The sequence below is a fragment of the Pelecanus crispus genome, chromosome 6, assembly GCF_030463565.1.
Source record: "Pelecanus crispus isolate bPelCri1 chromosome 6, bPelCri1.pri, whole genome shotgun sequence".
In the NCBI taxonomy this organism is placed as follows: Eukaryota; Metazoa; Chordata; class Aves; order Pelecaniformes; family Pelecanidae; genus Pelecanus; species Pelecanus crispus.
The window spans coordinates 46,540,759-46,565,448 of NC_134648.1; the positions used below are offsets into that span (position 1 = coordinate 46,540,759).

At 37.3% G+C, this 24,690-nt stretch overlaps 1 protein-coding gene across 1 annotated transcript in view; it reads left to right on the top strand.

Annotated features, from left to right (window-relative positions):
* The window catches only part of TTC6 (tetratricopeptide repeat domain 6), a 69,664-nt gene extending 49,339 nt beyond the window's left edge, over positions 1-20,325 (top strand). Inside the window, exons 19-29 of the mRNA XM_075713044.1 lie at positions 398-532; positions 1,867-2,016; positions 2,274-2,414; positions 3,047-3,160; positions 4,675-4,794; positions 7,263-7,336; positions 9,218-9,428; positions 12,732-12,884; positions 13,092-13,262; positions 14,718-14,943; positions 20,189-20,325. Coding sequence (XP_075569159.1) covers positions 398-532; positions 1,867-2,016; positions 2,274-2,414; positions 3,047-3,160; positions 4,675-4,794; positions 7,263-7,336; positions 9,218-9,428; positions 12,732-12,884; positions 13,092-13,262; positions 14,718-14,943; positions 20,189-20,325 — 1,632 coding nt within the window. The remainder of the gene's footprint in view (positions 1-397; positions 533-1,866; positions 2,017-2,273; positions 2,415-3,046; positions 3,161-4,674; positions 4,795-7,262; positions 7,337-9,217; positions 9,429-12,731; positions 12,885-13,091; positions 13,263-14,717; positions 14,944-20,188) is intronic.
* Positions 20,326-24,690: the final 4,365 nt, after the last annotated feature.

Sequence of the window (24,690 nt, forward strand, 5' to 3'; positions counted from 1 at the left end):
TTATCATCAGACTCCATCTAAAGGTATACCTTTTCTTCCCGAGGAAATAAATATAAGTAAAATTAATAAATAATTATAATTAACTATGTACCCAAATAACAGTATAAATGAACTGTACGTTATTTCTAGATCATGTACATTAGCTAGTTTGTCATATATAAATAAAACTCAGGAATATTTCTCTGTTTTTCTAATCAGTTATTAATATGAACCATTCAGAGATCAAGAGTGTGTCTAACTCCAGCAACATCAAGGAACACTAGACTAGTAATTTTTACCATGATGTTCCAAAGAAAGACTAAGAAAAAAAACATTTAAAAATAGTTTAAAATGTCTAACAAATCTTGCACATTTTCAGTTAAGTGCTTTACAACTATTCATATACTCTGTATTGCAGGATGCTGTGAGAAGTTTTAGAAAAGCTATGAGGCTCCTGACAACCTCAGCAAAAATCCTGCCTAAAACATTTGAGGCTGCAGAAATGTGTTATCTCACAGGCCTGTGTTACATAGAGCAAAAAAGTTTATTACGGGTTGGTATTAATTATGTAGAATATATTAGCCTTTCACTTCACTGTTTGTAAACAACAACTATGATAACTGAGCGAATAATTTCAGTATTTTAAACAGCCTCCACTGCCTTTAGCAATTTTCTTTTGAATTCATGACATACATTAGACTGTCTTGCAAGTTTGTGAGTCATTATTCCAGTGCTAATGTTGTGATTTTTTTAAAATGTATGTTACTAATTGCCATTCTGATGGAATAAAAACCACATGAATTTCTCATCTGTTTATCAGTGTCTCCACAGATTGTATAGACATACAACACTCATGTAGGAGTATCGGTGGCTTAGTGAATTGGTAGTAAACTTGGACAAGGGAATTCCTAGATTATTGTGTTATGGATTTGGTTGTAATTTGTTAACTGTTTTTTATACTACTGTAGCTCATAACACCCCTAGCTGGTTCTCTTTGGCACTTACATGTGATATTTAAGAAATAAACTGCATTACCTAAGAAAAATATATTTCCTTTCTTTCAACAAAGTCAATACTTTTAACTGTATTAGAGACTTCTTTGTTGAAAACTTCTGAAAGCCTATCAGTGAGTTTTGTGGCAGGCCTAGTGTGAGTTCATGCAAATGTTTTCTATGTTGATATTTTAATAAATATGTTTCAGTTGTTGATTTGCTAAAAGGCTCAAGACAGACTCTAGAAACATTTGAAATATCAGAATGTCATGGAGAAGAGAACAGTCTCTTGCCTTGTCTGCTTCCAACCCTGTTTGTCAAGTGATATTCTTTTGGAAGAAGGCTGTCAAAATTGTCTGAAATATCTAATGTGGTAATACGTGACAATTGGAAAAGGTGAATTCTCTGTCGATGTACATCTGACATTACAGCTGTAGAACCTGGAAAAGCCCATGACTTTGTAAGCTAATGTACAATGTAGAGGGAAAAACTGTCTGGATGGATTTTAAAGGAGTTGCATACTAGCCATGTGTAATCCATTGTCTGTTAGAACAAACAACTTCACTATTTCAGCTCTTACAGACAGAAGACCATGTGCTTGGTTAAAATTTTGTAGTCTCACTGAAGAAATGAGACTATTAAATTAGTTAGATTGTGCCTCCTTGAGGTTATGATTGCATTAGGTAGGGTGTCAGACATTACAAAATTTTAAGTAGCAGTAAATGGATAAGTGATAAGTGGATAAGTGATAAGTGATAAAACCCAATGCAGGTACATGGTGAGTTCCAACTGCAAAAATAGGTCATACCTACCTGTACAAAGGAATCTGATAGTTAGCCTATGGTTTCAGCTGAACAAACAGACCATATTTAACCCAGATATGTCATCCTTTTAGGCCTGTGCTGCTTTTAGTATGGCTATCAGACTACATTCACGTTACCCTGATGCTTTTTATCAGCGAGGGCTATGTAGAATGCAGCTCAGACAAGCTAAGTGCATCCGAGATTTCAATCAAGCACTTGTCCTTTGTCCAACACATTTCCAGGTAATATAAAGACTCCTGATAGTTTGTTTCTGTGAGGCATTTTTGGATGGGTTCAAAGACTGACAGATTTTGCATTTATGGGTGTATTGCCTTGTAATCTACCAACAAGCGCGTGGCAAGTATTAAAAGAAATTACAAACTTCATAAGGTGTAAGTTTTCATAAACTTGTAATTTCTATCTTCTATTTAACCCTTGTTTTACAATGCTAAACAAAGCTGGGTTTTGCCATGTCATCATTCTGTCTTCATCCCTACAGGCATATATGAGTCGTGCTGCTTACTATGGAAGTAAAGGTAGATACTCTAAGGCAATTCTGAATTGCAATGAGGCGATCAAAATTCTTCCTAACAGTGTGCGAGCTTATTTTTACCGAGGAACTTTAAAGTATCAAAATAAGGTGGGACTGTCTTTATTGTTGTACTTTCGTGTTCTCCCTTAAAATTTAATGTATCTTACTTGATACTTTAGAATGGTGAAATAATGATAAAAGTGTTGCTGATGGAAACCAGGAATTCCACTTGATTATTATACTTTCCATTCCCCATTGAAGTTACTCTCCGGTGGTACTATGTAACTGAAAATGATTGATGGGTTGAAGAAGCTACTGAGCATCTATTTGGTTATTCTTCTCTTAAGTTCCACAGAATAGATTCTTACCTAGTGACAGACAGAAGTACTAAAACTCCACAAAAGATACTTTCTATGTTAGGTTAAGATATAAAATGTGAGCTAGTAAAATTAAGGATTGATTATGTATTGCAGTATGTGGATGTGATGTAAGAAAACACTAAGAATGTTTGTTTCCCCAGCCTTTGCACAAATAGAGCTTCTGAAGAAGTGCTCCTGCTGCAGTAAGGGCTGCAGCAACTAGTCCGTAGAGGACATAGTGAAATGGTTGGATGCCTTCCAGTGCTGATGAAGAACCAAAATGTAAAACTATGAAATAAAATTTTACAATAGGCTATTATTTGAGGAAGAATACGTGGTGCCCTGAATTACAATTTATACACAGTGCCTTTTCATTTGCAGACATTTAAAGCTGCAATTGAAGATCTTTCAAAAACTATCGACCTCAACAAAACCTGCATTTTGGCATATTATAACAGAGCTGTCTGTTATCATCAAATAAAGGACTTCAGAAAGGTATGGTATTAATTTTTTTTCAACATCACATGAGCACTCTGTTGTTCATACTAGCTAGTAACCTGTTATTGACAGTTAGTCAAAATTTCTGACCTCTTGCAATGTCTTCCTGAATGATTGTGTTCTTCAGGAAATTGTTTAAAAAAAAAAAAAAGGCTTTTTGGTCTCTACTACCATATTAATTACATTTGATATCCCTTTGAAAATATAAGAACTATCCAGAAGAAGACTACATCAAAACAGGGATTTGGACTACATCCAACCCTCATTCACAGCCCTGTTTTTCTGGATGTGTTTATACTTCTGTCAGCTTGCCTGTGAGCTGCCTCTGAGTGTTTCAGCTTTCTACCTTTGTTATAAAGCAAGGGCACAGCAGGGCACACAAAGCACCATGCAACTTCAGACTGGGAACACAATCATGTTGAACTGTCTTTCTGATGAGGCCTATTTTCTGAGACAGGGCTAGTTCCTAAGTATTTGAGGTCGGATGTCTCAAGTCAAATCAACTTTGGGCAAAGACCATTTGTGCTTAGAGGTTAATTGGCCAAGAATGATGCAGATGGGTAAAGAAAAATAGGTGATTTCAGTAACTGAAGGTAAAAGTTTAAGATGTGAAAATGATAGTTCCTTCATAAATAAAGTATTATAAAAGTTTTAGTAAAAATGTATTATAAAACTCTCCAGAAAAGCCACTTAAAGTACAAGGGAAGTTGCAGAAAAAATATAGTGTATTATTGACAGAAGAAATTCACTAGAACTAACAAGAACTGGATTGCTTTCTTTAAAGCTGTTTCTAGTATCTAGCTAGTTTAGAAGTGACAAAAGATAGAACTTCTAAGTGGCTAGTATATGGAATACTGCAACCAAGGACATTTTTGTCTAGTTATTCTTAAGTATATTGTATAAGTTTATTCTTCAGGTGAAAAAAGAGTTGGGATAGAACTTCTTCAGATCAAGCATTGTTGAAATACTGTTCAATTTTGATGAATTTGAGAATTGAGGCTTCTTCAGTCTACCTAGTCGTGTCACTATTTGCTCTCTTAGAAGATTTACACCCAAATTTAGTTAATACAACTAGTGCTTAGGTTTTTCAATAACAATAAATTCTATTTGAAGATATTTAATTTTAAAAGCATGACTAATTAATCTAGAATAATTTGTTGGGTTTTTTTTAATAAGAATTTGGACATAAAATTTAACAGTGGAAGTAATTAAGATTTTTTTCTAACGCTGAAATTTATATAATGTCAAAACAAGTTTTAATTATGTATATTTAATATATTTGTATTATTTTTACTTCTGTACTCTAGGAATGGGTATCTATGTAATAGATAGAAGGCTCCAAAATCAGTTAAGTGCAATCTGGGAACAATGAAACATTGGAATAGCCACACTGAAGTCCATGCATATGCACATGATTTGTAGGAATTTGAAAGCATGCCTTTTAAATTTTGAAGCATCATTGTACCCCTCTGAATAAATTATGGTTTAAAATACATTTTATGTTTTTGTAGGCTTTGAAAGATTATGGAATTCTTCTTCTGCTTGAATTGAATAAGGAAATAGCTTTTAAAGTGTTAATTAATCGTGGACTACTCTACGTGGAACTTGGTGATTATGCTAATGCACGTGAGGTACAAAATCCTTCTTTGAGTAAAGGAAATGTAGAGTTTTCTGTTAAACGTAAGCCATTGCTGATATAAAGGCCATCTTGACTATTTTAATATTCTTCTGAAATAGTTTGTGCCCAATTCTCATTTGCTCAACTCCTAATGCCAGTCTGGCTGTGAAGATGCAAATAAAATGCAGTTTTAGTTGTTTTACGATTTTATGCTGCTCGAGTTAAACATGGGAGTTGCACAAAATGTAATAGGCAAGAACCTGATTTTTCCTTCTTTTTTAATCTTGAAGCAACTTATGTTGGGTCCAAATGAGTACTAATTCATTGCAGAAGCCTCAGTAAATGGAAGTTCTGATTGAGTGGGCTTGTTTTGTTCCTCTGTGTGTGCACGTGTGTGTGTGTAAATGACCATTTTTGTTGAAAGGGCAGGAAGGGTCTGACCTTAAGATAATTTTCTTAAAAGTAAGAAAACAGTATGTGTTTCTGACATGGACTCACGGTGCAGATGACACTCATTCCAAGGGACTCCATCTGGTATAGCAATAGCAGGCTGGAAACCTAACAGTGTTAAACATTACTCATTCACACACATGAGTTTTTATTTTTGAATTTTAAATAGTTTTTAAGTTTTCTAAAAGTTTTAGTTTTTTGAAAAGCAGGGGTATTTATTTTCAGTATAACTGGTGCATTCATTGCTTCCATTATGGACTAGTAATTTTAAAATATGTTATCTTCTTGACGTGATAGCAACAATTTCAGTATAGGCATTCAAAAATTGAGTAATGTTTCTTATGTGCAAATAAAAAATAAAGAATGAGTATGAATCCCATTCCAATGACCTAGAAATGTCCTATTGGAGGTGCACAACAAAAGCTCTTTACAGTTGGTAGACCTTGCGCAGAAATAATTTATGTAGAAATATTGTGTTATTGGTCTCTTGTGCTTCAAGATGCAATTGATCAGAATAGTTCAGAAAAGAAGCTGGGGTGGTACAAACTGGTATGGAAGGCCAGGAGAAAGAGACTGGGGCAGAACCAGCAGGGAGAGCAAAAAGTTCTTTGAATGGATTGTAGTGAAGACAAATTTACAAACTGGTAGTTGAACAGACACAAAAATATGACAGCTAATTTAAGAAAAACATTGGTGATTATAAATATGCTTGAGACCTTCTTATGTATCAGTTCTGATAATATTTTATTGCAAGGAGTATATCTGTATACAAGTATAGTGCTGGTTGAATTAGGATATAATTACTTAAGCACGGGTAGATAAGACTTGAAGTGAATGTATTCCTGAATTTGGTACACTGGAAGAAAAAGGAAAAGTTACAATTCAGTCTATACAAGATCTGAATTGCTATGTAGAGGTATTTTTTCCTATTGATTCTGTGAAGTGTGCAGTTACCTGTGAGGATAGCATCTTTGGTTTAAGTAAACAAAACGTGGTACTTGGAACTTTGATCCTGCTTTTGCTCTGCTGCATACACAGAGCAGAGTGTATACTCCAAACTGTGCACATGAAGAGTCCCTTTAGCTTTGTTGGGTATTCTTTGAAAGACTTTGCTGGATGGAAACAGTGTGTCTCAGTAGTTTTTTAAAAACATACCTACAATTTTATGATAGCATGTTCATCGAAAGAGAGATTTTTATTTTAACAAAATATAAATATATATATCTGCACATAATTACTTTGCCACTTTTGTAATTCCAACAGTGCTAAAATCTTCCACATCTTTTTATTTTTACAATTTGAATAAGTAAAAAATGATAAGTTGTAGTTCAGTGGATGCATCAGCTAAACCACTCCTAGTACATACTGGTTGCTTTCCCATGCAGAAGCCTAAAGTGCTTCCTTACATCATAATTGAAACGATTGTATTTGATTTTAAAAGCACCTGTACAGTTTTTACAATTGAACCACATATATCAAAACCACAAGCATTTTGAAAAATGTTCTGAATGTTAGTAAAAGGCAAAAGTCAAAAGCACTATGAAGTCTTTCACTGGAACATTATGCATAGAATCCCCAATGCAAATATGAGTTTGGTTTACTACATTTGTCAAATGAATGACAGAAAGTAACTAGATAATTTTATTACTGGAAGAATTCTATTGAAATTGTATATAGCAAAATATATTTTCAATATATATGTATTTAATAATAGCAGCTGAGGTACAGTATTTCTATTAAAAACAAACAAACAAAACCTTTCTGGAAGGTTTTGTTTCTGGAAATGTTGCCTCCAGCTTTGTAGGAAATACCATGATATCACGTAACTTTGGAGATTTTATTCTATCAAAGTCTGGGACAAGAAGTATGAAAACAGTTAAATACATCTCCAGTACTTCTGAATGTATAATGCCTTTGTCAGAAGTTATCTCCCTTTTTATATAGAAGTATAAAATTGTTTAACTAAGAACAACAGTTGTAGGTGAGGTGAAGCAATATCAATTTGCATGGTTTAATGTCTGTTCTTTTCAGGACTTCAAAGAAGCAACGTTGCTTAGTCCAGGTGATAGCCAGATCTTTCAAGCTATTGGAATATGCTGTCGTAGGTAAGATATGTAGTTTTGTTTGATGGAGACTAGAAAAATGAAATAATTCCTGAGCTTTATATTCCAGTTCACCTTTTCATATCGAATACACTGAGAACTGAGGGAGGAGAAAACGGTAAAGAGGAATGGAAAAAAGAAAATTAGATATTTTTCAAGTTTAACAACTGATATTAAAATCTTCTGGTATCAAGCAACTATGTGTTCATGACAGCATCAGGAGGAAATACTAGGATGATAAAACAGAACAAAGAGAAGGACTGAAGAACAAAGAATTATGAGATAAACAGAGTTGGGTTGGTTTGTTCAGAATTAGTTAGAATGCAATTTCTGTCCTTTAAGGAAAAGCAAAAGCCTCAATGATCTTCCTTGCCTGATTTTTTTTATTTGGAAATTCTAAAGTGTAGTTTCATCAAGATAATGTTTATTTAGAAAGACTAAATTAAATCTGTTAATCACTTAAAAGAGATATAAATTGGAAGATGTAAGATGTACATTAGTATCTTAGTCTACTTATCGTAGTGGCACTTGGAGTTCATAGTTCCTATTTCACACAAATATCACCTATGATAAAAAGGAAATTTTAATAGCTATCTGCCTATTAGTTTAGTCTAATCTATTTTATTCTACAATTCTAATCTATTTTATTCTATTTTATTCTACTCTGCCATCTGTCACTACTTAATCTTGTTGCTGCTGAGGCAGTGTGGAGGTGGACATATTCAGGATTGTACTATCAAAACTTCTTGTGTTACTGTGCCTGTAGTTAGGGCATAACTGGCTCCCTCTTTCATAGTGTCTGGATGATGTGGAACTTGCACAGGAATGCTGAACACTGCTTCTAAGAACTGAGCATATGATTTTGGTGCCCGTGTCTGTATTCAACTGTCAAGAGGAGTCTCTAGTAACTATATAACTCAGCCATATAACCCATTTTAAGATGCATTTGGGATCCATCCTGCAGTCTCTAGCCTCATGACTGACTATCAACAGGATTGGAATGAAGCCCTAATTTGTTTTGGCAACACGTGCTTTGCTTTTAAAAAGCATTTGATTTACAACCCTTAAAGTTATTTGTTAGCTAAATATATTTAATCTTTCCTCTTTTGGTAAAGAAGTCAGGCTGTGCTTCAAGTAGACACAGGTAGCTTATATTCAAACAACATTTTATTGTCAATATCTTGGTAAAATGATTTTGTACTTTGACACATTAAATTTTCTGCTTTACGTGTACAGACACTTACTAGCATTCATTGACATTTCAGGTATTTAATCCTTTTTATTCCTACTCAGTATACCTCAGATGCATCAAGTTTTATCTAAGGATGGGGTTCCACATTTGGCTTACTCTTAGACCAGAATGGCCTATGCTTAGAACCCCGAATATCGTCTCTTTTTGCCGTGCAAGTATAGCATAGTTTGGATAAGTTTGAGAATTGGTATAAGAAAAAACAGAGAGAAGGCTTGTATTAGAAGTAAATTATTTATTGCTGAAACATCTGTTCCTGAACAGACTACCAAAGACATGTTTGGTCATGACACTTGGGTAGCAGGAATGACTTGCGTAAAGTCTCTCTGAATATGACTGTTGAAGAGGTGAAATCTTGGCCCAGCAGAAGTTAATGAGAGTTTCGCTGTTTTCTTCCTCAGGCCAAGGAATTAAAATTGAAGTCTGCAAGGCCTTACACTGACTACCCTCACTGTTATAACCATCAGGTGGCACATACAGAAAGCAAACTTAAGGGGAAAAAAGAAGTGTCCCTTTCAGTGAGAACTGAACTACTTTCAGTGGGCATTATGGGGTAGTATTTGGTGATCATTCATAAATTGAGAATTTTGTTTATAGAATTTTTAAACAGCAAACATTAATATCTCTATTTTTAGACTTCATGAGTTTGAAGAAGCTGTGAGATCATTTGACCAGGTTCTCAAACTAGATCCTGTTTCTGTGGATGCCTATATTGGACGAGGAAATTCATACATGGAAAACGAACGTGAGGCTGGTTGTAAACAAGCACAGAAAGATTTCTTGAGAGCAATTCACCTGAATCCAAAGTGTATAAAAGCCAGAATTTGCTTAGGATACAACTTGCAGGTAACACACCAAAATTCACTGTCAATGCTATGTTTAATCAAACAAAATAATATCAATCTTATATGCGTACATTTATATACTACATAAAATAATCAAAATAAACATAAAATAATCCATGTACTTTAGGCAAGCTTTATGGCACCTTCTTTATTTTTAAGTAAATGGATAGATCATTATTTTCTTTTCACTTTTGTGCCCAATCTTGTTGGAATTCTGCTCTTTGAATAATGGAATATCAAGTAACTTTACACTCATTTGATTTGCGTATGTGGTTCTCTGATAAACTAACATTAAGAACTGGCATGTTTCGTGTGTATGAGCTGTTTACTGAAGTAAAAAGCAGCCAAAGTGTTGACAAATCTGTGTAAAACAATCTTGTATGTCCTAATTATCAAAACTACACTGTTAGCAAATGTGCTAAAATCCCTTGGTAAAGGCCTTATATGTAATGATCTCTGAAAACTACTTACCTGCATAGAAAATGAACTTCTGTATTAGCAAAGGCACATATGATATGACTTGACAGTTTTTGTCTGTGTCTCATTTCTGTCATTTAGCCACTGTGTTTTATTATATCCAGTTGTCTGAAATGTCTTGAATTGTCATGAATCTTGTTGCGAATTATTTTTTGCCAATGTAAATGTTAGTAGCCTGTGTCAGGTAGTCTTGCATAAAGTGTCATGCAAATTTCCTTTTACAGCTTTGCCAGTTCACTTAAATTCTAACTAATGCTTTCACAGTGCTTTGGGAAGTACTGTGCAAGAGAAAAACTGGGAGTGACTGCATTGAGTGGACAGGAATAAGATGTAGGTAGGAATTAGACATCTTAGGTGCAGGTGACAAACCAGAAAGTTCACATAGTGACAGGTGCTTTATTTCTGAGAGGCCTAAATCTCACTAGATGCCTTCTCTTAAACCTTATTATACCTTTTGGGGCTTAAACATAGACACATGGAGAAATATTTTGATATGGGAAACTAGATGATTCGCCTTCCACCTTTGCTTAATTAACACGTATATTAGGTAAAATATTTACATTTTGCCTGTGGTCCTAAGTGGCCTACTTGCCTGGAAATAAGCAGTTTCTTGACTGTGCTAAATCCTTCACAAGGTACAGTATAAGAGTTCCGTTTGACCATCCAGGGGAGGTACTGTTGCTGAACAGTGGTTTAATTTTATTGCTATGTGAAGTCCAGTATATAAGTCTTCAGGTCACAAGCCCATCAAGAGTTGAATCTGGTGAGGGACATGAAGGTCAACAAGAAAGGCTTCTACAAGTACATCAGTAGGAAAAGGAAAATTAAGGAAAATATGGGCCTGCTGCTGAATGTGACTAGGGATACGGTGACAAAGGACATGCAGAGGTATTCAATGCCTTCTTCACCTTGGTCTTTACTGGTAAGACTAGCTCTCAGGAATCCCAAGTTCCTGAGACCAGCAGAAAAGTCCAGAGCAAGGAAGACTCACCATTGGTGGAGAGGATCAGGTTAGGGAACATTTAAACAAAATGGACATACACAAGTCCATGGGACCTAATGGAATACACCCACAAGTGCTGAGGAGCTAGCCAACACCGCTGTGAGGTCACTCTCAATTATCTTTGAAAGGTTATAGCAATCGGTAGAGGTTCTTGAAGACTGGAAAAAAGTAAATGTCACTCCTATCTTCAAGAATGGTAAGAAGTAGGATCTGGGGAACTACAGGCAGGTCAGCCTTGCTTCAGTCCCTGGAAGGGGGTGATGAAGCAAATAATTCTGGAAACTATTTTTAAACACATGAAGCACAAGAAGGTGATTTGAAGTAGTCCGCATGAATTTATGAAGGAGAAATTATGCTTAATCAACCTGATAGCCTTCTATGATGAGATGACTAGCTTGGTGAATGAGAGGGGAGCAGTGAATGTTGCTTATCTCGACTTTAGCAAAGCTTTCAGTAGTCTTTCATAAGGTCTTCATAGAAAACCTCGTGAAGTAATGTCTAGATAAGTGGACAGTGAGGCGACATGAAAACTGATTGAACTGTCAGGCTCAATGGGTCATTATTAGTGCCATAAAGTCCAGCTACAGGCCAGTCACTAGTGAAGTACACTCAGGGGTCAGTAACAGGTCTAATACTGTTTAACATCTTAATTAATGACCTGGATGCTGGAGTAGAGTGCACCTTCAGCAAGTTTGCAAATGATACAAAATTGGGAGGAGTGGTTGATACATCAAATGGTTGTGCTGCCATTTAGAGGGATGACGGGCTAGGCAGCCTAGAGAAATGGCAGACAGGAACCTCATGAAGTACAACAAAGGAAAGTGAGAAGTTCTGCATCTAGGGAGGAAAAACTTCATGCACCACTACAAGCTGGGAGCTGACTGGCTCAAAAGCAGCTTTGCAGAAAAGTCCAGAGACTTTGGGGATCCTGATGGACAACAAGCTCAAGTTGTCAGGAATGTGCCCTTGCAGTAAAGAAGGCGAATGATCCCCTGGGCTATGTTAGGAGCAGTATTGCCAGAAGGTCGAGGGAGATAATCCTTCTCCTCTACTCATTACTGGTGAGACCTCATCTGGAGTACTGTGTCCAGTTCTGGGCTCTCCAGTACGAGAGAGACATGAACATAATGGTGCTTTTATCCAGCGAAGGGACACTAAGATGATTAAGGGCTTGAAGCATCTGTCATACATGAGGAAGGGAAAGAGAGATGAAGGCCTAAGGGGGAATCTTATAAATAGGTTTAAATATCTGATGAAGGAGTATAAATAAAGTGGAGCCAGGCTCTTCTTAATGGTGCCCAGTGACAGGACAGGAGGCAATGGGCACAAACTGAAATACAGGAAATTCCATTTAAACATCAGAAAACTTTTTTTTTTTTAACTGTGAGGATAATCAAACACTGGAACAGATTGTGCACAAAGGTTGTGGAGTCTCCATCCTTGAAGATATTAAAAAAATCTAACTGTACATCATCCTGGTCAACTTGTTTCAGCTGACCCTGCTTTGAGCAGGGGGTTGGCCTAGATTATCTCCAGAGATCCCTTCCAAAATCAACCATTCTGTGATGCAGAAGAGGTAATACTTGCAGTTAAAACAGTTGTGACAGGTACATTACATAGTTGCAAAGACAACAAGTATTGCATAATTAACAAGATATTTGAAAATTAACAAGATACTTGAATTCATTATTTCTGTAATTTAGTTAACTGTGTTTGTAAATAGAAGCATGCTTCCATTCTCTGCTGTAATTTTTTAAGTGGGACCATTAGTATGTTTGGCATTTCTTATGTTTCTTATTGTGGACACATTGCAATTCATTTTAGGCCCTTGGAAAGCTTCAAAGAGCATGGAGCCAATTTACAGTTGCCATTTGCATTGATCCAAAATGTCGTGCTGCATATGATGGACGAGCTTCAGTCTGTCTTCAAATGGGTGAAACTTTTGCTGCATTGCAAGACACAAATGCCGCATTAAAGGTAGATGTTAGCTTAAAGTGGTTTTACTAAAATCAACCTGTTGATATGAAGCCAGCCAATACTGTATATTAGTAGCTGCCAATCTGGATTAGAAGGTGCAATTCAATCTTTTTTTTTTAGAGTAAATGTGTCTTTGAAAACCAGAATAAATTACTGTAGAAATGTAAATTTTCCCAGTGTAAGAATGCATCTACATTGTTCTTTCAGCTCACTACCACTGCTCCACTGCTAACAAATCGGGGTGTCATCAATCAGTTAATGGGATATCTACCCTGTGCCATGAAGGACTATCAACAAGCAATTTCTATCGACCCAAACTATGCATTAGCCTATTTCAATGCAGCAAATATATACTTCCATAATCGACAGTTTTCACAGGTAAGTCTACAATCTGTCTTTATACTGTCTTCACAAGTTTTTTCCTTGAATAAGTACTGTTGGTATAAAGCTGTCTTTTAAGTATAATTAGCATGAAGCTTTCTTACATTGAATTTCATGATCCTCTACCAGGAGATGAATTAATCTGTAGTAATTAATAATAAATAATTGCCCTACTATGATGTATTTTATCATTAATATAAATGAACTAAGATTCATGACAGCTAGGATACACATCACAAAAATTTGTAAATAATTGAGATACCAAAATCCCACTGATATTTAGTAACTCCGCCCCCCCCCCAGCCTAACTCCTATACATTAAATAAATTGCCCAGATTTACTATAGCACCATGACAAGGAGAATGAAAAGAATTTCCCGCTGATGAACTTTAATCAAGAAGTCAGATCTTCCTCCTGTTACCACAGTAACTTTGGATTTTTAAATCACCTAATTCTGCTTAAATATGGTGGGTATCTTCAAATACAAAAGAGTTGGATATGGACATTCCTCTTGTGAGAGAATTTGAAATCTTCTTGAAGGCAAGGACCATTTATTTTTCTCTGTGTGAGGAGGCTGCTGCAATGATTTTTCCTTTGGTCTTCCAGTCACATTTCCTGGGCGTAGGCTCAGGCTTTTATCTGATTGGAGCTTTGTGGTTCAGCAGCTGTGGAAACCAAAAACCAGCATGGATGCTTCAGCACATTTCATCTACTTGAATTAATTCTTTCCTAGAGTTGCATCTGTAAACACTTCAGCTTGCAGTTCACTTATTAAGGAATTCATCATGTATAGTACAGGCCTGGCATATGATTTTAAACCCAGATTGTACTTCATAAAGCACAAGAAAAAGATCATGTAAGAAAAACATTTAATGTTCTTGCATGTTTTTCTGAGTTAGATTCCTTGTTGCTCTTGAGCATTAGTTAGACTTGGACCAGAAATTCCTTCGGAGTCCAAGGTCAGTGCCCTGTATATGGCTTCTTCTGTGATCATGTAATCTCTTTTCTTATGCACCTGGTATCATTCTTCCATGACTGGCCTTGCATAGGCTGTTCTTCCTCTTTACTCTGTTTCTGTGACTACTTACTGTCTCACAGAGGCTATCTAATTATGAAGAAAGAAGTTCAAGAATAGGTGTTGCATTATAAACTGTTTTCTGTGATAATTCAAGTTGGCTTTAGTGTGTGGCATATTTCTTCTGCTATAATTACAATTCAGCATATACAGCTGTTATTTTTCAAAAGTCCATCTGGGTGGTGATCAACCTATTTGTTGATAAACATGCTGGTGCTGTGTCTCTCTTTTCTGTGCACAAAGAAGGCTCAACAGAATGAGTAAAGACTTAAGAATACAAACAGCTTAAAGAAGCAAACTGGAATTTACAAGTTGTACATAAGCCATTTCCTCAAATTTTAACAGAGTACTTTGTCTCCAATTCGTGTGTTTTGTAGGCCTATTGCTATTATTCCAAGGTATTACAACTTGACCCAAGAAATGAATCTGCTGCTATGAATCGTGCTATTACAAACACATTACTAAACAATATTGAAGAAGCAAAAGAAGACTTTGAGAAGGCAATTTGTCTCTGCCCATTCTCTGCAGCAGTGTATTTTAACAGGGCAAATTTCTATAATGGATTGAGGCAATATGAACTAGCTGAGAAAGACATTTCAACAGGTAATCTTTATTTACTTGTCATGACTATGTTTGGTAGCATGCTAACAATTATGGTTGTTCCCAGGGCTCAGTTTTGGAGCCAGTCTTGTTTAATATCTTTATCAATGATCTGGATAAGGGGATTGAGTGCACCCTCAGTAAGTTTGCAGATGACACCAAAGTGGGTGGGAGTGTCGATCTGCTCGAGGGTAGGAAGGCTCTACAGAGGGATCTGGACAGGCTGGATCAGTGGGCTGAGGTCAATTGTATAAGATTCAACAAGGCCAAGTGCTGGGTCCTGCACTTCAGTCACAACAACCCCATGCAATGCTACAGGCTTGGGGAAGAGTGGCTGGCAATCTGCCTGGTGGAAGAGGACCTAGGGGTGTTGGTCGGCAGCTGGCTGAATATAAGCCAGCAGTGTGCCCAGGTGGCCAAGAAGGCCAACAGCATCCTGGCTTGTATCAGGAATAGTGTGGCCAGCCAGAGCAGGGAAGTGATTGTCCCCCTGTACTCGGCTCTGGTGAGGCCGCACCTGGAATACTGTGTCCAGTTTTGGGCCCCTCACTACAAGAAAGACATTGAGGTGCTGGAGCATGTCCAGAGAAGGGCAACGAAGCTGGTGAAGGGTCTGGAGCACAAGTCTTATGAGGAGAGGCTGAGGGAACTGGGGTTGTTTAGCCTGGAGAAGAGAGGAGGCTGAGGGGAGACCTTATCGCTCTCTACAACTACCTGAAACGGGGTTGTAGTGAGGTGGGTGTTGGTCTCAGACCTTCTCCCAAGTAGTTAGCAATAGGATGAGAGGAAATGTGCTCAAGCTGTGCCAGGGGAGGTTTAGATTGGATATTAGGAAAAATTTCTTCACGTAAAGGGTAGTCAAGCATTGGAACAGGCTGCCCAGAGAGGTGGTGGAGTCACCATCCCTGGAAGTGTTCAAAAAATGGGTAGATGTGGCACTTTGGGACATGTTTTAGTGGGCATAGTGGTGTTGATCATGGGTTGATGATTGGACTGATGATCTTAGAGATCCTTTCCAATCTTATTGATTCCTAGTTTTTACTTTCATTATAAATAATCCAGCCACCAAGCCAGGAAACATGAAATTGCTGCTCTACCCTTAATTGGTTTAGTGGTGAACTTGGTAATGTTAGGTTAATGGTTGGACTGGATGATCTTAAAGGTCTTTTCCAACCTAAATGATTCTGTCATTCTGTGATAACAATTATGATATGGAAGGGAAGTATACAGGCTCCTTAGGAAGGACAGGCAGGGGAGAGGAGGAGAGGGTGTTGCCCTTGTCAATGACCAGCTGGAGTGCATGGAGCTCTGCCTTGGGATGGATGAGGATCTGACCAAGAGCTTATGGGTCAGGATTAAAGGGAGGGCAGGGAGAGGTGACATTGTAGTGGAGGTCTGCTACTGGCCACCTGACCAGGAAGACTGAGTGGATGAGGCCCTCTATAGTTAGATAGGAGCAGTCTCACATTCACACTCCCTGGTCCTCATGGGGGACTTCAAACACCCCAATATCTGTTGGAGGGACAACACAGCAGGGCATAAGCAATCCAGGAGGTTCCTGGAATGCGTTGATGATAACTTCCTTCTCCAAGTGATAGAGGAGCCAATGAGAGGTGCTATGCTGGACCTTGTTCTCACCAACAAGGAGGGGCTGGTGGGGAATGTGAAGCTCAAGGGCAGCCTTGGCTGCAGTGGCCATGAAATGGTGGACTTCAAGGTCCTTAGGGCACCAAGGAGGGTGCACAGCAAGCTCCTTGCCCTGGACTTCATGAGAGCAGACTTTGGCCTCTTTAGGATCTGCTTGGTAGAGTACCATGGGATAAAGCCCTAGGGGCCCAAGAAAGCTGGTTAATATTCAAGGAGCACCTCCTCCAAGCTCAGGAGTGATGCATCCCAGCAAAGAGGAAGTCAGGCAAAACCACCAGGAGGCCTGCATTGATGAACAAGGAGCTCCTGGACAAACACAAGCACAAAAGGGAAGCCTACAGAGGGTGGAAGCAAGGACAGGTAACCTGGGAGGAATACAGAGAAATTGTCGAAGCAGCCAGGGATCAGGTTAGGAAAGCTAAAGCCCTGATACAATTAAATCTGGCCAGGGACATCAATGGCAGCAAGAAAAACTTCTGTACGTATGTCAGTGGTGAAAGGAAGACTAGAGAAAATGTGGGCCCTCTCCAGAAGGAAATGGAAGACCTGGTTACCCAGGATATGGAGAAGGCTGAGGTACTCAATTACTTTTTTGCCTCATTCTTCACTGGCAGCTGCTCAAGCCATACCACCCAAGTTGCAGAAGGCAAAGGCAGGGACTGTAGGAGATCAGGTTCAAGACCATCTAAGGAACCTGAAGGTGCACAAGCCCATGGGACCTGATAAGATGCATCTGCGGGTCCTGAGGGAACTGGCGGATAAAGTTGCTAAGCCACTGTCCATCATATTTGAGAAGTTGTGGCAGTCTGGTGAAGTTCCTGCTGGCTGGAAAAGGGGAAACATAACCCCCATTTTTAAAAAGGGAAAAAATGAAGACCCGGGGAACTACAGGCCAGTCAGTCTCACCTCTGTGCCTGGCAAGATCACGGAGCAGATCCTCCTGGAAAATATCTTAACGCACACAGAAAATAAGGAGGTGATTAGTGACAGCCAACATGGCTTCACTAAGGGCAAATCATGCCTGACAAGTCTGGTGGGGTTACAGCCAAATATGGCAGGGTTACAGCATTGATAGATAAGGGAAGAGCAATTGATATCATCTACCTGGACTTGTGCAAAGCATTTGACACTGTCCCACATGACATCCTTGTCTCTAAATTGGAGAGACATGGATTTGACCAATGGACCACTTGGTGGATAAGGAATTGGCTGGATGGTCGCACTCAAAGAGTTGCAGCCAATGGCTCAATGCCCAAGTGGAGACCAGTGATGAGTGGTGTTCCTCAGCGGTCAGTATTGGGACTGGTGCTGTCTAACATCTTTGTCAGCAACATGGGTGGTGGGTTTGAGTGCACCCTTAGCAAGTTTGCCGGTGACACCAAGCTGTGTGATGCAGTCGACATGCTGGAGGGAAGGGATGCCATCCAGAGGGACCTTGACAGGCTTGAGGGGTGGGCTTGTGCAAACCTCATGAAGTTCAACAAGGCCAAGTGCAAGGTTCTGCACATGGGTTGGGGCAATCCCAAACACAAATACAGGTTGGGCGGAGAATGGATTGAGAGCAGCCCTGAGGAGAAGAACTTGGGGGTATTGGTTGGTGAGAAGCTAAGCGTGACCTGGCAATGTGTGCTTGCAGCCCAGAAAGCCAGCTGTATCCTGGGCTGCATCAAAAGAAGCATGACCAGCAGGATGAAGGAGGTGATTCTGCCCCTCTACTCCACTCTCATGAGACCCCACCTGGAGTACTGCATTCAGCTCTGGGACTCCCAACATAAAAAGGACATGGACCTGTTGGAGTGAGTCCAGAGGAGGGCCACAAAGATGATGAGAGGGCTGGAGCACCTCTCCTATGAAGACAGGCTGAGAGAGTTGGGGTTGTTCATCGTGGAGAAGAGAAAACTCTGGGGAGACCTTACAGCAGCCTTCCAGTACCTGAAGGGGGCCCACAAGAAAGCTGGAGAGGGACTTTTTACAAAGGCATGTAGTGATAGGACAAGGGGTAATGCTTTAAACTGAAGGAGGGTAGATTTAGATTAGATACAAGGAAGAAATTCTTCACTATGAGGGTGGTGAGGCACTGGAACAGGTTGCCCTGTTGTGGATGAGAAGTTGTGGATGCCCCATCTGTGGAAGTGTTCAAGGCCAGGTGGGATGGGGCTTTGGCCAGCCTGGTCTAGTGGAAGGTGTCCCTGCCCATGTCAGGGAGGTCGGAACTAGGTGATCTTTAATGTCCCTTCCCACCCAAACCATTCTACATTTCTATGATAACAAATTACTTGGCTTTATTTCATGATTCAGAAAGTATGTGTGTATTTTTGCTAGTGTATTTTCTGCCTGATTTGATGAGATATTATGATATGATTAAAAAGAGGAAGTTAATGTGCTAATTAATTGTGTTTTTTTTCCATTCTCAAAATTGAAAGAATATGTAAATTAGAAGATAAACTGTTTCATATAATGTGTGCCATTAGCAGCTGAACAGAGCCCCATTCTAAATGAAATTGTGGGAAGAAGTTATGGGAAAGTTACTATACTGACCAAGTCTGAGAAATTTTTGTGAGGTTTTGTGTGTGTATGTGTTGAGATATCTAGGTGCCTAGAAAATGGCATTCAGGTAGCTTATTTTATTTATAAAAATGAAATTTAATGAATGTGCTCTTTGTAGAACAAATTTTCAAACAGTATATGGCTTCCATAAGCTTTTCTGTTTGGAATAGACATGATTCACAGAGAAGAGGAACTGAATCAAACTTTCATCTTGATCTTAGTAAAAAACAAACCTTTTGTTCAGGTTCAAAACTGCTGAGCTATATTACTCCATTGCTGCTTTTGTCATTGCTACTAACATGAGGTTCAGCAGCTCTGGATACACAGGCAAACTTCTTCCAGTAACTAAAGCTATCTTTAGTTTGTATTAATTTTGTTGAAACAAAATTTAGCAATGTGACTTTGATTTAACAACGCTTGATTGCACAGGTAATGATCTTTCCTGAAAGGATAACTGTCTTTAGATTTTTTTTTTTTTAATAAATTAATTTACTTTTACAGTGGAATTTGTCAAAATAGTGGTTTTACTTCATGGCTTTCATGACTAATATTTTCATAGTGTTAGATGGTGAAAAACTGACTTGATCAGGGAGCTGATTGATTTTTTTTTTCCGAAATTTTTCTCTCTAAAGCAGAATTTTAAAACAGCACATTAAGCTTTCCAACAAGTACTTAAATCCTTTTTATACAATGGAGAAACTGAAGAAGATACTGGGTTCATTGCCATGTTCCAGAAGTTGGACGGTGGTAGTTTTGTTCTCTAAGATTTTGCTTGCGTTTCAGAGGAAAGCATAGTTTCTGCTGTCAGGGCAAAATTAAAGTGGGATTCATAAATGGCATCAAAAAGAGAAAAAAAATCTGAAGTACAGATAACATAACAAAGTTGCCTACCTCTTGATGTAAAGTTAATATATGTAATATGTTTTCTCTTGTGAAAGCATGTCTGGAGAAGAATTTGAGCACTGACAAAAGTTTTTGGATGATGCTTCTCTTCATAATCGTGATAATGTTAAAAAAAAGAAAAAGCGTAACATTCTATTTCTTACTTTTACAGCATTGTCAATTCAGCCTAATAATGCCTTGATGTACAAATTTAGAGCCGATATTCGTGGTAAACTGGGTTTCAATAAAGAGGCTGTAGAGGACTACAAACAAGCAATCAGCATTCAAGAACAGATTGATTCCATGTGAAAAGATACCACTTCTCATACCACTTGGGTTCTTTTTACAGGTTTCTCAGACCTCTAATGAAAGTCCAACATGCAAGAAAAATTTGTAACTTATCTTCGTTTTTATATATTCTACACACATTTTATTCTCCTAAATAATATAATTACCTTGGTTGTGCAAAACTAGCCAGAGTTTTTAAGAATAGAATGCCACATTTAATTTTGATGAGTTATAGATTGTTCTTTATTTGTTAGTGTCAAGAGATAATTGTGTTGTGTGCAAAATGAAGGACAGAGAAGTGGAATTTATAGGCAAAAGACCTCAACCGTATTTGTTATAGAAGGATAGAAGAGACTACACTCCCCTTTCCCCAAAATATAAATGCTTACAGTGATGCTAATTATATGTCACCTGCACCACCCTGGAAATAAAAATTCTAAGATGGCTACCAAATGCTTGTGACTGCTAACTAGGTGTCACATTCTTCCTGATCTTCCTTCTATGCCTCTTCATAAGATTTCCTATTCCCTGTCACTCATGTGGTAGGGGAAAGCCATTGTGCAAGGTCCATCTGTTGCAGTGTGTGAGAACTACTCTCAGAACTGAAATTTGAGAAAAAAGTTGAAGTTACTTGCTTCCACTTAAATATATTACACTGTACCTGCTTGAAGAGGCAGGTAAAAATGCATAAATAATAGATCATAGTTTTGTGTTCTAAGCTCTAAGAATGGGCTTAAGAACAGGCTCTCACCTAAACTTGGAGACTGAAATGTGAATCTATGTGACCAAAATTTAAAAATTGTCAGGCCCTAACCATGTACTAAATTCTACCCCCAAGTTTGGCATAGTATGGTGAAGACAGCAAAAGGATGAAGCAAAACAGATGTCTTTGTCTCAGTAAAGAGAAAAAGGCGGCAAGTTGAGGTCTTATTCAGCATGCAAGCAGTCATGTGGTTTCAGACAGTGGAAAGATTTCTAAAGGCACAAATGGCACTTCAATGCATAATCCCAGTGGTACAGGAATTGTATGTGCAATTTCAATTTAGGTTTAGATGTAAAATGTTATCAATTTTCCTCTTGAAAAAGTGCGAAAGGAAAAGGTGAGAGGGACCTTCACAAAACAATAGACCTAACACATGCTGATATGTGCCTGTAATTACCTAATGTATGTGGAATAATCCCTAGATAGTACAGAATAAAATCAAAATTAAATAATCTAATTGATATAAAATTAGTATGAAAGAGTTACATTGGTCCATTTAACTTTATAACTGACCTTTTTTGGTACTCCTAGAGTTAAGTGATTTTTTTCGTTTATGTGCTATTGAGTTGAAAGTAAAAAATGTTGTCATTGCTTTGTCTCAAAGAATTGTATTTAATTTTCTCTGAGTACTTAACACATTGCTATATGCTATTTCTGTAAAAATATCTGTTCTTGCATACCGATGCAGTGTATGTTTAGCCAATGTGATAGGCAGTGACTAGAATTCTAGCTTTGTTTCTGGTATCTAAATTTTTGCATTTGTAATATCACATTACATTGTAAAAATTCCTACACTTGTCACCTTATGATATTTGGGTTGAAAAAAAAAATGCTGTGGAAAGGAAACTCAGAGTATCACAGCTAAGAGCAGTTAACTCAGTAAAGCATTTGACTCCATCCCTACTCTCCTTGATTATCCTCTTATCTTGTTTAATATCTAGCATGATGAGACTTTGCACTTGCAAGATCTGCAGTGATAAGTTTTTCTGGAATAGATGCATCATAGTTAACATGTATAAAAGTTAAAACAAGTTCAAAAAATTCTGTATTTAATTTTTGTTTATTCATAGTTAGTGTCTGATGTTTAAAAATGAATGCTTATAGACATAAACAATACATTAAAATCTTTCTAGATGTTGTAGGATGTTGCATACTAATATTTCTTTCTAGTATTATACATTAGAGTGTTACTAGAAATCTATTTGGAATGACAGTTTTTCTTAAAATTAAATTAAAATATGTGACCATGGGGTGATCAAAAACAATTTCTGCTTTTCTGTTCTCCAGTAATTTGAAATGTGAATTGCTAGTAATAGCTTCTAGAAGTATTAGTTTTACCACACTACAATAAAAAAAAAAAAATCTGGTAGACTACCACACACAATAGGGAGAAATTCTTTGTGAATATTACAGAATTCAAGAATAAGAATAACTGTCAGGTCTGATTAGACCATTGTAGCTACATGTTTCTGTGAAGAGTTTTACTCTTCAGAGGTTTTGCTTTTGTGCCTTTAATGTTGACTGTTATGTTACTAAAGCTAAGTTTGTGAAGCCCAAGGTGATTGAATAATTATTTACTGTTTTTTCCTTCTTGTTCTTTTTTCTTATTTATTTACCTTATTTATTTTTGTGGTATCATCACCTACCCAAGTGGATCAAGTGTAATGTACAAAGTATAAATATATGTCTGTATTTGCATGCATAATTATCATGGTTGTTGATGCAAACTGGGGAATTATTTACCTAGTTTCCTGTAGGCACACAAAGTCGAATTTTGCTTGCAAGATGGTATTGGTGGTATTTTTGTTCCCTTTCTCCTTCTCCATATGCCTCTTTCAGTGCTCTTTTTTATTATCTGAATAATTGTTTATTGATGAAATTGCTAAATTATGCATGATTCTATGGCCTTTTCCTTTCTTTGACCTCATGAATTACCTGCTGATGGGTTGTGAGATAGTGGTACCCTCATCATGTATAGTGCATCATCAAACTTAAATCAGAATGAAGAGAGGTCAAACAGTTTCCCTTGGATCCTTTCCTTGTGATATTCACTGTAGATTTTCTTTAGTTTAGCCTCTCTTGAACGTCAAAGAGAAATGGACACTTAAGAGATTTTTATCTTCACATTTAAAAACTGAAACCAGATGCAATCAGTTATGACTCACTATTGATAGACTGACTTGACTTAAATAGTGTGGGCTATTATAATCTCTCTTCTGCTTGTAATTTTTTTATTCTGGATGGTGTAGATCTATTTTTTAATCCTTAAAAAATGAATATTTATTAATTCTATGGTTGGCTGTATGGAGTTAAATTTTTAGAGCTTTTCATCTATTAGAGCATGGTGCTAATAACGCCAAGTTCACAGGTTCAATCCCTGCTTACTGCAGGGGGGTTGGGCTCGATGATCTCTCAAGGTCCCTTCCAACCCAAAAGCATTCTATGATTCTATTACATGATGCTTAGGAAATGGCTGGTGTCCCATTGTATCTCCATTTTCATCATTTAGCATCATTCTCATTCACAATTCAGAGACCATTTTAGATGCTTTTTAAAGAAAGTGGGAAGTGAATGGAGAATTTATTTGCACAATAGAACATGAAAATTTCAAGCTACATGATCAAAAGTTACTGCATTCTTTGAAAAATAGATTATCAGCTCCTTTTTTTCTTCAAATCCTTCTTCTAAATTTTTTTTCTGACCTGAAAGAAATTTTGTATTTTCTGAAGGTTTTCAAAATATTTCAATCTATTTTCATATAATAGCACTTCTTTCATGTCTTCTTTTTTTTTTTTCTTTTTTTAATAGATTAAAAGAGTCATTAGTGATTCTGAGAATCACTGTTTCACTAATAAATTGCAGTTGTATTTTGCAGGCTGAAGAGTAGCACTGAAACTTCCCTGTTGGTAGGGACTGTGGTGGATTTGTGGCATTCTGAATTTTGCCCAGCCTAGTGTGGGACAGGTGTTAGACTGAGGTTACTTCCATTACTAATAATAGATCCAGCAAATTTTCATACTGGGGATTATCAAAGTGATTTTGCTTCACAAATGCAGTTTAAGAGAAGCTCTTGTCCTTTGCTATGTGATGGCATTAGTTCTTTTTGGATTTAAAATCCGATAATCTAAGCTTCATTTCTTCTGCATTTATTTCCTTTCATTCTCTTTTTCTAGAAAATCCTTTTGGTAGACTACCTAAAAGAAACAGAGTTACTAAGGAACCTCAGCTGCATTTGGGTTTTTCCTCCCTCTTTAAAATATTAATAATGCATGCATTACTGGGAAACGGGTAACATTATTTGATTAAAAGAGAACGCAGTAGATGACTTGTTATTAAAAAGGACCAAAGGAAATATTTCCATTTGAAGCCAAATAAGGGAATAGGAAACTATGAATAATCTTTCACAGAATAGTAAGTTACATACATCTATCAACTGAATGTTAAAGCATTTTCTTTCAATATTTTATAATTCAGATTTTTGGATGGGATACACCACCAGAATGATGAAGTGGATCTTTTGTAGCCTCCACTGAAAAGCAAAGGAAAGTGGTACTTTTTGAAACAAAGTGGGAAACTAGTTTATTTATAAGTTTGGGGAAATTGTTTTTGCAGTTGTTTTGCAG